At 38.7% G+C, this 13,660-nt stretch overlaps 1 protein-coding gene across 6 annotated transcripts in view; it reads right to left on the reverse strand.

Moving 5' to 3' along the window:
* Positions 1–13,660, reverse strand: part of BCAS3 (BCAS3 microtubule associated cell migration factor) — a 1,340,542-nt gene that overhangs the window by 83,000 nt on the left and 1,243,882 nt on the right. For 4 of the 6 annotated variants that reach the window (XR_008888692.1, XM_056556703.1, XM_056556706.1 and 1 more), the window contains one exon: positions 380–547. Coding sequence is in view for 5 of the 6 variants with exons in the window: in XM_056556703.1 (XP_056412678.1) it covers positions 380–547 (168 nt within the window). In the remaining variant the exon portion in view is untranslated. Of the gene's footprint in view, positions 1–366; positions 548–13,660 lie in introns of all 6 variants that reach the window. The other 2 variants (XM_056556707.1, XM_056556708.1) reach the window with 1 other exon arrangement.

The following is a 13,660-nucleotide window of genomic DNA, read 5'->3' on the forward strand; positions in this document are numbered from 1 at the left end:
AAGGAGTAAGGAAGGCGAGTAGCTTTTTTTTGTTTATTATGCACTCTGGGTACATTGGTTAAATGCAATTTTTTAGTGGACAACCCCTTAAATAAGTTGGTCTAATAAGGCAGCTCCCTCAACTACAACTGCACTGTGTTACGGAAGACTTTGTTAGTGTGGTAAGAATTATTCTGTGTCCCATTTACAAAAAATTTTTATCCTGAGATCAGATAAACAAACAAGCATACATGTGTTGAAGATAAGAATGCAACACAGACTTTACATCTCCATTTCCAGCATTAAAATATGCTCACTATGACAATGGAATATAGTGAATACTGACAAGTTTGATGTAGAAAAGAATTGTTGGACCTCATATCACACCTCTTTTTTGTACCTGTTCCTGATACCACTACGTCTCGGTTTGGAGATTCAGACATGGCATCAGCCAGCCGTTCACGGAGACCCTCATCGGTGCTTTCAATTGAAGAGATATGGCGTAAGCCAAAGTTCTCTGGCCAGCTACCACATACTTCCAGCAGTGTCACACTTCTGTCATAGGCACCTAGTAAATCAAAGAAAATAAGAGGACATTTATTATTGAAAAATTATCTTACAGATATTGATCAAAAAAAACATATACAAAAAACAAAGTTTTACATAACTGTATATGTATTTTTTTCTTCTAAGCAAACTTTGCACATACTTTTATTCTATGCTCTAATGCTACATTCAGGCCATTGATAACTATACTGGAGAAACATATTTTGACCAATGTAAAAGTTCTAACATAACCATTTATCTAGAAGCCGCCTGTTGTAATATTCATTGTATACTACTGTATTCAATTTTTTACGGTAAACACAGACAGATATCAACATAACTTCCATCTATGGCTGCTCTGCTTCCTCTCAGCACAGAAGAAGACTAACACTAGCGACAATTAGTCTCCAAAAATCACCATAATAACCAAGAAATTTTAAATGGATTTACAAATGTTTGACCAACAAAGACATGGGTCATCTGTACTAAATGTCATACATGTTCAGAAAGGAGTCACTTGTTAAACTGCAATATGAATGGAAACGAAAACCATACCTCAAATAATCCTTTCAATGCTATATTTCATACATCTATTGTAAATAAAATAGGGCAGTATGAAAATCAATTCTATGGTTGTTTGCTATCATAAATAAATAAATAAAAAATAAAACTGTCAATATGGCAATAACATCCGATTCCTAAACAGAAAAAATGTCTGTTAATACAATCCCGAAAACAGACATTAAAGGGTACTCCGGAGGAAACAATTTTTTTTAAATCAACTGGTACCAGAAAGTTAATTTACTTCTGCCTAGAAATCTTAATCCTTCCAGTACTTATCAGCTGCTGTATGCTGCACAGCAAGTTCTTTCCCTTTTAATTTCTTTTCTGTCTGACCACAGTGCTGTCTGCTGACACCTCGGTTCATGTCAGGAATTGTCCGGAGCAGGATAGGTTTGCTATGGGGATTTGCTCCAACTCTGGACAGTTCCTGACATGGACAGAGGTGTCAACATAGAGCACCGTGGTCAGACAGAAAAGAACAACTCAAATTGCTCTGGAGCATACAGCAGCTGATAAGTACTGGAAGGATTAAGATTTTTAAATAGATAAATTTACAAATCTGAAGAAGGAAAAGTGGAATGGCCGGCACACTTAAAACAAGTTTATTGCAGCTTTAAAATCGTCAGGTACAAGGTGAACAAACAGTCAGTACGCACGGTTGACGCGTTTCGAGTCTACGACTCTTTAACTAAACCTATACAATTAGACTCGAAACACTTCAACTGTGAATACTGACTGTTTGTTCACCTTGTTCCTGACGATTTTAAAGCTGCAATAAACTTGGAGTTTTAAGTGTGCCGGCTGTTCGACTTTTCTTTCTTCTGCTTGACGAGAGTTGGACATTGCACTCCGCCCTCAGTGAGCTGACAACTTCCTTGCTGTTTAATTTACAAATCTGTTTAATTTGCTAGCGCCAGTTGGTCTGAATAAATTTCCACTGGAGTACCCCTTTAAATGGGCACTTTCAGATTCAAAAACTTTTAAAATATTGTACATCTTGGTAAAACATTATCTAATATACTGTATGTCATAAGAAACTTTTAATTCCCTTTTATAGAAATCAAGGCTTATAGAAAACACCCCATTCCATCCAGAATATAATTCTGTACAGCTGCACCATTATCTTTGACCAAGGTGAAGCACAGGCATAGACAAATTTTAGTAATTGAGGGTGAGATTAGCACTCTTCTGTGCTCATTCCTGTCCTATCAGACTGCAGCATGCAAAAAAAGTAAGGAGTGGGTTACAGAACAACCTGTAGTGATTGGATGGAGAGATCCAACACCCAGGGAGGCAGATAAGTCATGCAGAGTGAGGGACAAGCCCCCTCCAAAGCACAGAATTACAAAGTAAGTGACCACACATAAAAGGTATTTGTGAGAAATATAGGTGCTATGTACAGGGGGGGCCATTTATTTGGATACACCTTAATAAAATGGGAATGGTTGGTGATATTAACTTGCTGTTTGTGGCACATTAGTATATGTGAGGGGTGAAACTTTTCAAGATGGGTGGTGACCATGGCGGCCATTTTGAAGTCGGCCATTTTAAATCCAACTTTTGTTTTTTCAATAGGAAGAGGGTTATGTGACACATCAAACTTATTGGGAATTTCACAAGGAAAACAATGATGTGCTTGGTTTTAATGTAACTTAATTCTTTCATGGGTTATTTACAAGTTTCTGACCACTTATAAAATGTGTTCAATGTGCTGCCCATTGTTTTGGATTGTCAATGCAACCCGCTTCTCCCACTCTTCACACACTGATAGCAACACCGCAGGAGAAATGCTAGCACAGGCTTCCAGTATCCGTAGTTTCAGGTGCTGCACATCTCATATCTTCACAGCATAGACAATTGCCTTCAGATGACCCCAAAGATAAAAGTCTAAGGGGTCAGATCGGGAGACCTTGGGGGCCATTCAACTGGCCCACGACGACCAATCCACTTTCCAGGAAACTGTTCATCTAGGAATGCTCGGACCTGACACCCATAACATGGTGGTGTACCATCTTGCTGGAAAAACTCAGGGAACATGCCAGCTTCAGTGCATAAAGAGGGAAACACATCATCATGTAGCAATTTCGCATATCCAGTGGCCTTGAGGTTTCCATTGATGAAGAATGGCCCCACTATCTTTGTACCCCATACACCACACCATACCATCAATTTTTGTGTTCCAACAGTCTTGGAGGGATCTATCCAATATGGGTTAGTGTCAGACCAATAGCGGTGGTTTTGTTTGTTAACTCCACCATTCACATAAAAGTTTGCCTCATCACTGAACAAAATCTTCTGCGTAAACTGAGGGTCCTGTTCCAATTTTTGTTTTGCCCATTCTGCAGCATCTGAAACTAAGGATACTGGAAGTCTGTGTTAGCATTTCTCCTGCGGTGTTGCTATCAGTGTGTGAAGAGTGGGAGAAGAGGGTTGCATTGACAATCCAACACAATGGACAGCAAATTGAACCCATTTTATAAGTGGTCAGAAACTTGCATATAACTCATGAAAGAATAAAGTTATGTTACAACAAAGCACATCATTGTTTTTCTTGTGACACATCAAACTTATTGGGAATTTCACATGACCCTCTTCCTATTGAAAAAACAAAAGATGGATTCAAAATGGCCGACTTCAAAATGGCCGCCATGGTCAACACCCATCTTGAAAAGTTTCCCTCCTCACATATACTAATGTGCCACAAACAGGAAGTTAATATCACCAACCATTCCCATTTTATTAAGGTGTATCCATATAAATGGCCCACCCTGTATATGTAATATATGATCAGAAGTAGGTACTGAGTAACATATAACTTTTCTTTTCTGCGATATGACAGGAACGCTTTAAGGTTGTGGATGGAAAAATCTCTGCTTATATTTTATGCTTTAACTAAGCTTGGTCTTCTTGTTATATTGGTTTGGGAAAACTGAGTGTGTACATTTAAATACCATTAAGTCACTTCCTGTACTCTGACTCTTGGTTCTGAATAATTCTCTATTAAGTTATAATGAAAACTGAGCCATAGTTACATTACTACATTTCTAGCTGTAGCTCTAACTATAACCAGCTAAGCAGTTTCCTTAGAATCGCTTGGACAAAGGCATTGTACGAAGAAACACAAAGTTTATGTAAAACTCAGATAAAACCTTGGGTAGACATCGGATCTGTCAATAGCGGATCTGTCAATAGCCTGTTTGTTAATATGTAATTGAGGCTCAAGTGTCTAGGGGGTGTTCACCTTGGCAAAAGTCAAGAGTTAGCCAGACCATGTCCTCTTCAACAGGGATGGGCGGCATAACTTGTCTCGTTGGGGAACTCCCCCCTGGGCACTTGAGCCTCATTAATATATTAACAAACAGGCTGCTGATAGGCACAATTTAAAATACTGGATACAGAACTATATGAGATGCTGTTAACTGTTCAAAAAACTTTTATATCCAATGCTATGGATGGAAGAATGATCCTATTTAAAGCGCAACTGTCATGAGTTTTTAGCCCCCCAGACTACTACAATGTTGTAACAGATGTCCATAACATGAGTGTAACCATACCATTATCGCTTTTCCTCCTTCTTCTATAACTTACATTTATACAGTGGTCAGGCACAGTCAGACATGCGTGGCTTGGGGTTCGCAAAGCCCCGCCACCTCCATGCCTATCCTGTACTTTCAGCGCTGGGATCGCTGTGTATTAAGACAACGCGCATCTGCAGCGCAAGCGCCCCTCCAGCATGCGCTCCCGCTGCCTATGCACTCACTGCGCAGGTGCAGTACTAAAGGAAGGGAGGGGCGCATACGAAGCGTCTTACTACACATCAGTTCCAGGGCTGAAAGGAGAGGATTGGCGTGGCGGCGGTAGGGCTTTGCGAACCCCAAGCCACACCTATCCGATGTGCCTGTCCGCTGGATAAATGCATTTTATAAGTTATAAAAGAGGGAGGAAAAGCGATAAAGGTATGGTTACACATCTGTAACAACATTGTAGTAGTCTGGGGGGCTAAAAACTCATGACCGTTGCGCTTTAATATGAGAAAACACTACTACTGAGTGCAGTATCTTTCAATGAGGTACAAGCTGGCCACTATTATCTAAGTCAAGTGATACTCATTGAGTCTATGGGTGCTATCCACCTGTAGCCGATGTCATGGCCAACTGTTCACAAGGGTAATATCCATGAATCAGGAGAAATTATTTCCCTGTGACAAGCCTGCACTTGAGCAGTCTTCTGCTTTTCATTTGTTCCCATGGAAATAAACATTCATGGTTGAGCAATTCAATGTTTATGGAAAGAACTTTTGGTGGGCAGACACATCCTGCATGGCTGATGGCCATGACATTTCTATGGCCAGCTTTACCTCCAGAGAATCTAGTCATCTTACTAAAGAGAGACCATGTGTGTTATTGAAGTCATTTTATCTCACTAGCATTGTGTTAACAATGTTCAAAGGCTGGACCTTACAAGCATATGGCTTTAAAATAAATTATGAAAAAAAAATCTGCCAATTTAGGTATTTATTGCAAAGTGCCAACAATGATTTCTAGTGGGGAACAATGCAGTGATCAAAAGAGCTTCATGCATCCAAATTACTCCTTCATATGTGTTAGTTCTTCCAATTAGCATTTCATTGCTGTAGATGTTTTTCTTTTTTTTTGAGACCATAAGTTAATGGCTGGATATCCATTTGCACTACAGCCTCAAGTATACAACAAGTAGTTTTAATATACACCTAAATCCATTATCTGAGACAGTAGACACATGATCGGTAATGCCTCTTACAATACTGGGTTACTGTACAAATCTATAGTTTAGCTAACTATTTTTAAATGGGTACTCCCCTGGAAAATATTTTTTTTTTTAAATCAATTGGTGCCAGAAGGTTAAGCAGATTTGTAAATTACTAATATTTAAAAATCTTAACTCTTCCAGTACTTATGAGCTGTTATATGCTCCACAGGAAGTTCTTTTCTTTTTAAATTTCCTTTCTGTCTGACCACAGTGCTCTCTGCTGACACCTCTGTCCATTTTAGGAACTATCCAAAGCAGGATAGGTTTGCTATGGGGATTTACTTGTACTCTGGACCGTTCCTAAAATGGAACATAAAGCAGCTGATAAGCACTGGAAGGGTTAAGATTTTTAAATAGAAGTAATTTAAAAATCTGTTTAACTTTCTGGCACCAGTTGCCTTAACAAAAAACATTTTTTCCACTGGAGTACCCCTAAAAGGAGCTATTTTGTTCTCTATACTGTGCTACAACAGATAGCAACTAATAACATATACTATACACCATTGATAAAAACCTAGATATTCTTTCTATGTTCATCCAATTGCACCACACAAGAGACCTTCTGACATCCCACTGCTGTAGAGTTGAATAGCAGTGCATATCAATAAGCACATCACCTACTACATACTGGTTCAATTGTAAGTACACAACCTCTTTATAAGGATCAAGAAATAGGACCATAAGGCTAGGATTCCACTTGTTTTTTTTCTGGCAGTTTTTGGAATACTGCCACTGCAGTTTTTGAGCCAAAGTCAGAAATGGATCCATAAGGGAGGAGAAGTATAAGTCCTTCCTTTATATGTCCTATTCCTTTTGAATACACTTCTGGCTTTGGCTCAAAAACTGCAGTGGCAGTTTTCCAAAAACTGCCAGAAAAAAAACCAAGTGGAATCCTAGCCTAATAAAGTAATATTATTCAAAGACAGTACGTGCCATAGAAAAGTATGTTTTACATAAAAGCACTGTAGAATTACGACTACACACCCTATTACTGCAAATTTGCATGCATTGACTTTAAATGGGTTATCCGGGAATAGAAAAACAGAACTATTTTCTTCTAAAAACAGCACCACACCTGTCCCCGGATTGTGTGCGGTATTACAACTTGGCTCCATTGACTTCACTGGAATTGAGCTGCAATACTACATACAACCTGATGACAGGTGTAGGGCTGTTTTTGAAAGAAATCATCTTTGTTCTTCTCATCGTGTATAACCACTTTAAAGGGGTACTCCCACCCTAGACATCTTATCCCCGACCGTGGGGGTCCCGCCGCTGGGGACCGCCGCAATGTTGCATGCGGCACCCACCTATTTCTTGTCCGGAAGCGCTGGAGGGTCTCGGTCGCAACCACTGGAACGGAAGTCCGTGCTGTCAGGACTCCGCCGCTGTGTGACGTCACGCCTCGTCCCCTCAATGCAAGTCTATGGGAGGGGGCGTGACGGCCATCACGCCCCCTCCCATAGACTTGCATTGAGGGGACCTCCGCAGTCAGACATCTTATCCCCTATCCTTTGGATAGGGGATAAGATGTCTAGGGTGGGAGTACCCCTTTAAGACAAATTTTATTAAACATTTTTGATTTTATTTTAATCTTAATTTATATATCTTTCAAAAGGCAAAAATGCACCTGCAAATATAAAAATATTTATTTAATAAACTCTGTATGAAGTGAAATGAGTCTAATAAAGAAATGGCATTCCTTCATTGAAAGGGAGAGCAGTTCATGCTTTGCTGCTCAAACATAAACCATTTACAGCTTTAATAGATAATTGAATATGTTGATCCGCCGAGCCTCCTTTTGCCATGCTACGGAAAAAAATGCAAATGCTAGAGCTTCTCAAAGTTAAAAGTACATGAAACACGTCCTTGTTATCAGCCCCTTTGGTTTTCCCCTTTGATCAGCCGTCAGAAACTATCTACACTTGTACTCGGTGACTGTGCAGCTTCACCGCACACTCTCTGTCAATGACAGGTGGTAATAGAAAGGGTGAGAGACCAAGCCCTGCGGCAGGCGTCCCTTCCTCTGATAACATCCAAAGTAGTGGATGATAACTGTTCATAAACACTTGGCCAGCCAGTTACTCTATACATCAGCAAAGAGGGGAAGATAATGTAGACCTGGAATAGTATGAGGAGTACACAATGCACACCATTCATGGATTTATATGGCTCTTTGTGGCCCCAGAGTTTCATCAGTTCGGTTCAGTCACTCTAGGACAGACCGAATTCTAGACACAAGAGAGTCTTCAACACGAGAAAACCTTGGATCTTGTGTGACATCTGTTCTTGAACCTTAACAAACCCCATCTGAACTTGCTGTAAAGAGCTCTGAAACTTTAAGCCCTTTGAAATCTTTCTGGATTTACCTCCCTTCTAAAGACCTTTAATTTGACAGGCTAAATCTAACGTTATAATGTTTTACAAATCGCAGACTCCACGTGACATCAATATACATTCTAACACTTAAGAAAACAAAATCCACTTTTCAGATGGCAGCCTTAAAAACAAAAACAAACACTAAAAAGCCAGGTACGATATTTCGCATAATTGGCGTCATGCACACAACTCTTCACACCTCCCTGGATAAATATTGGTGTAAATAATGAGACGACTTATAGTAACTCTGACAAGTTTCTCACATTCCTTGACAGTAAATGAAAAGATTGATGAAAGATGCATTCTTGACTTGTGTTATTGCGAAGGGAGATAAAGAAACAAAACTATTTTGTCTCTTGCAAGTAGACCTTTGAATAACAAAGACCATGTTTTTTGAAGTTTTGCCAAATGAGGATTCTCGGCATGTGTGAACAGACACTCTATAAAGGGTCAGTCACTTGTCCCTGGGATACTTGAGGAAGAACAGAAGATACAAATAAAAGTGTTACCAGCACATTCAAGATCTAAAAACTGATTTTTCTTTTTTTTTTTGCATCGACGTGTGAGGCACGAATGTTAATGTATGTGTGGGTTCCAGGGATTACATACATTGAAAGATTTTCTTACTGGAGATTTACAAAGTCTTCTCTGAACTTTTGTTTTATCTTGTGCTCTCTTTCCACTCCCTTCTGTGGTTTGACTAGATTTCAGACAGTATCTCTCTGAATACAATCAGGATAAGGCACATTTTTACCACTCTTGTAGCTCACTCCATTTCAGCCAGCTGATCAAAAACCGCAACAAAAGCAAAAACCAGTTAAAAGTAAAGTGAATCACTTGGAAAGAAAATAATTTTTTTTCTCTTGCCCAGTAAAGTGACATTCTCTCTACCAGTACTGTGAGTCTCAAATATTCTGTTTCCATTAGTAAAGATGAACAACATAAATTAGGGAAGCGTATTGTTATTCCAGGATTACAAGACTTTCAAACAATATCTGTTAAGCTTCTGGTACAACTGTATGTGTCAAAAAATTCAAAGTGCATCCCATGTTACAAGCTCTGCAGTTCACAGGTGCGGGTTGCATACCCAGCAGATTTGGATACCATTGACTTCAATCCGTTAAAAATTAGCAAATCTGCTATTACCTTGCCCTAAGATGGAATTGCTCATTTTTGGTTGTGAGTATGCCTTAACAAGAATATCACTACCAGTGGAAAAACTTTGCCCGGTCAGACACACCAAGCTGCTGGGAGGGTCAGAATTGGTCACAAGCAGCAGGGAGTGATGAACTCTTCCAGTTAGGTGTTAACACATCAAGCTAGTGGAGGTGGTATAATGGTGTGGGGATATTTTCTTTGAACACCCTTGACCTTCTAATAGCTGTGGGTGGACATTTGAACAGTAGGGCTTATCAATGAGGCTGTGTAAGTTCTTCCCTTCATGGCAGCTATATACCCTATGGCAGAAGGACACCTTCTGCAGAACAATGTACTATGCCAATAGGCACACACAAGGGAAGTTTCCCAACAGCATCAATCTCCCACCTGCGCACGGACCAGCCAATAGCGTGTTTGGCCAAATCTTCAGGACAGCAAAGAAGTAGGATGTCCAGCGCTTTTGGTGCTATTTCTTAGGCTTTATTGAGTTATAAAAGCATATACAAGACAGAGACAGGAACTCCAACGCGTTTTGGATCCATATGATCCTTAGTCATACTAAGTCATAAATAAGTCATGACTAAGGATCATATGGACCGAAACGCGTCAGCGTTCGTGTCTCTATCTTGTATATGCTTTTATAACTCAATAAAGCCTAAGAAATAGCACCAAAAGCGCTGGACATCCTACTTCTTTACTATGCCAATAGGCTTACATACTTATGAATTTGTTCTAGGAACATGAAAATGAGTTTTCTTTGCTTCCCTGGCTTTCACAGTCCCCTGATCTTAACCCTGTAAAGCCTAAAAGGTACAATGGGCTCTTCAGAGCATGTCAGTGCCTACATCTACTTTGCAGTACCTGCGAGAATCTATCCTGTCTTCATGGGCCAATATTCCTGCAGATTGATTTAACCTGCCACCAAGCCCTAAACAGACCCAGTGGACTATTACTCTCTAAGTGTCTCTCATGAAGAGACCACTCGCTGTAGATTAAATAAGTCTCCAGTATGTATTTTTTCCAGAATTTTAAAGAATAATGCTATAATACATAATAATGTGGCAGCTTCAAGACTGTCTTAGTTATGAACATTTTTTCTCAACACGCAGGTCAGATATGTAAATGGCAGCCAGTTTCAATAGATAGCGTGTTATAAGTCCCTTAACACTTGACACCAAACATCTTCGCATGCATGTATGAATTATTCTTCCATGTTTGTCCCAGAGCTCCTGGTTTGTCAATGACCAGCTCATTTCAGCTCTTTCAAGAAGAGAAACTATGATAAAATGGCTTAGTCAGGTATTAAATTATTTTGCACTTCTAAAGTAAAAGGAATGCCCAGAAGTGAATGGCAAAAAAGAATAATGTTAGGTAAATCAATGCAGGGATTAAAGGGATTACCAAATCTTTGACAGAGTGCAGACTCCGAAGGGTGTGTTTACTGACAAACTGCTGAAACCTTCCTGACAGCCACAAAATGGGTTCACGATACTAAACCTTTATTTCACCTTCCACTGTATAACTGGGGCAAGTGATTATGATGTTTATTAAAGGCTAGAAATATATGCTATACAGTATTGCTGACATAAAATGTAAACAAAATCAACAGTATAAACATACATATATGTAGCCTTACTTGTAGAGAAATATTTTGTTCAGAACTTACACAACACTGTACAAGGGAAAAATGTTGCCCTTTTTTTTTTTAGCCATTATTGTGTTAAAAGGCAATTTTTTAAGGCTGGTAATACTCACGTAGAAAGGTTGGATTTGCACATTTAGCAATAAAAGCTAAAATATCTATAAAAAATCCAACAGGTGGATGGGTGGACTACTGCATCATTGTCCTTTTGTTATCTAGATCTTTGCGCGACTTGTCTCCCTGATGTATATGCAAATAAAATGTTTGATGAGAAAAAAATGCACACTACAAATGTAACAACATAAGACAAGATAAAAAACACCAACAAAATAAAAAGCCCAACCAAAAAACCTTTACAATCAATATCCTTTTCTTTATCAACAAACTTTGTGTAGAGGCTCTGAAGTCTTTGTAAACTTGATCAACTAAGTAGTGTTTTACTATCAACATTTTTTTTTGTAATTTGATGGTAAAATGTTTATATCAAAACAAAATTTGGATATAAAGATTCCTAAAGATTTTCCAGACTTCTCCTACATTTATTTATGCAGTTTACTTATCCCAGATGTCTTTTTGACAGTCGCCATAGTGAACTGTTGGCAGATCCTGCCCACATGGTTACCCATCAACAATATACTAATGTATATGGAACTTTAATTTCCTCCTGATATTAAAGTCTGCTTGTTCAGCATCTGTAGAGGAATGGCTTCTTTTGACTTCTACTCTTGGAAGTACAGCCATCCTGCCAGGCTTAAAAAAGGCATCCAGCCTTCCAAAAGTAGTCTAACAATTATGGCCTGCTAGAAGTCACATCGATTATGGGAAATCTAACAGGGCAGAACTTTGTGCCCCTTCCCAACTTGTGTCTTTATATCCCATCCTAGTGATATGGATGCGTACACTTTCTATACAGTATCAGTACATTTGTATTATGTAACGTATAATAATAATTATAATAGTAGTGACAATGATTGATAAGATGTTTGGTCTAAAACCCTCTATTTCTATTCCAACCTTTTCACCAATTCTATTTGTGGCTGTTATAAATTGCTATACAGAGGCAAACTAAGACACAGGGATCGGGCAATTAAGCTATAAAGATTTGTAACAGACAAGGAGTTTTCCTAAACTAACATTGTTTGTTTATTTTCTCCTCCAATCATCTTGGCAGTTTCCCCCATGATCAGCACAATAGTCAGGCTATACATGTGTGTTACAGTATGATGCACATCAATCTGCTATTTTATTACCTGACATTTGTTTGAGCACAATTATCATGTTTACCATTGCATTTCTTAGCTCATTTTCAGCTGTACACATATGTTTCCAGATCAGCAAACCTACAGCACATTATGACCTATACTGGCACCAGTTGTGGGCTCTCACCTCCACTGTTTTGGTATAGCTTAACCTAAACATCCCAAAGCTCATTGCATCTTAGGTCAAGAGGCATAACATTTGTGGTTAAAGGGGTACTCCGCTGGAAAACTATTTTTTTTAAATCAACTGGTGCCAAAAAGTTAAATAGATTTTTAAATTACTTCTATTAAAAAAAAATCTTAATCCTTCCAGTACTTATCAGCTGCTGTTATGATCCACAGGAAGTTCTTTTCTTTTTGAATTTCCTTTCTGCCTGACCACATTACTCTCTGCTGACACCTCTGTCCATTTTAGGAAGTGTCCAAAGCAGGATAGGTTTTCTATGGGGATTTGCTCATACTCTGGGAAGTTCCTAAAATGGACAGCAGAGAGCACTGTGGTCAGGCAAAAAGGAAATTCAAAAAGAAAAGAACTTCCTGTGGATCATACAGCAGCTGATAAGTACTGAAAGGATTAAGATTTTTTAGTAGAAGTAATTTACAAATCTGTTAAACTTTCTGGCACCAGTTGACTTAAAAAAATATGTTTTCCAGTGGGGTACCACTTTACAAGTCCAAAGAAAGATAAATTCCTCTTACATTTGGTAAACAATTAAGGGGAAAATATGACTTTTACTTGCCATCTTGAATAGGCATTTGACAACTCTAGATGCCTAAACTATTGCCATACTCGTCCATACATCCAAATTTGGAATTTAAAAAAGTTAAAAATGGCAACATTGATTCTTAGAATTAACCCACCTTTCCCTTCTCTGCGTAACATTATTTCATGCTCGCTTACCTATTATTCTGTTCGACTAATAATGCTGTAGGTGACCCCACTGCTACTCTTGCAGGGGCTGAATTCCTAACCATCCCCTGCACTTGTTTGTTCTGTCTCTCTGGAGAAACTTTTACCCCATGGTGTATTATGTCATATGCTGTCTACTGTCTCTTATCTTCATTCGGAATAGAATTACTGTATACATAAGATTTGAATTTTTTTTGGTACCAAGCGTTGTTGTTATTTATGTGCAAGCCATATATTTAAGTATTCTTTGTATTTCTATATTCTGGGATTGTGCTCTGTTTGTCCCCCCTTTCTTATTGTTTTCCTTACACCCTCCTGTATTTATTTTCTGTATCACTTCCTTATTATACCGTGAAAGTTGTATAAACATTTAGAATAAGAAACAATTTTTTCTGTCAACATTAACTTTTATAAATCTGTGTAATAGGCTGCAAA

Source organism: Hyla sarda, chromosome 2 (assembly GCF_029499605.1).
Source record: "Hyla sarda isolate aHylSar1 chromosome 2, aHylSar1.hap1, whole genome shotgun sequence".
NCBI lineage: Eukaryota > Metazoa > Chordata > Amphibia > Anura > Hylidae > Hyla > Hyla sarda.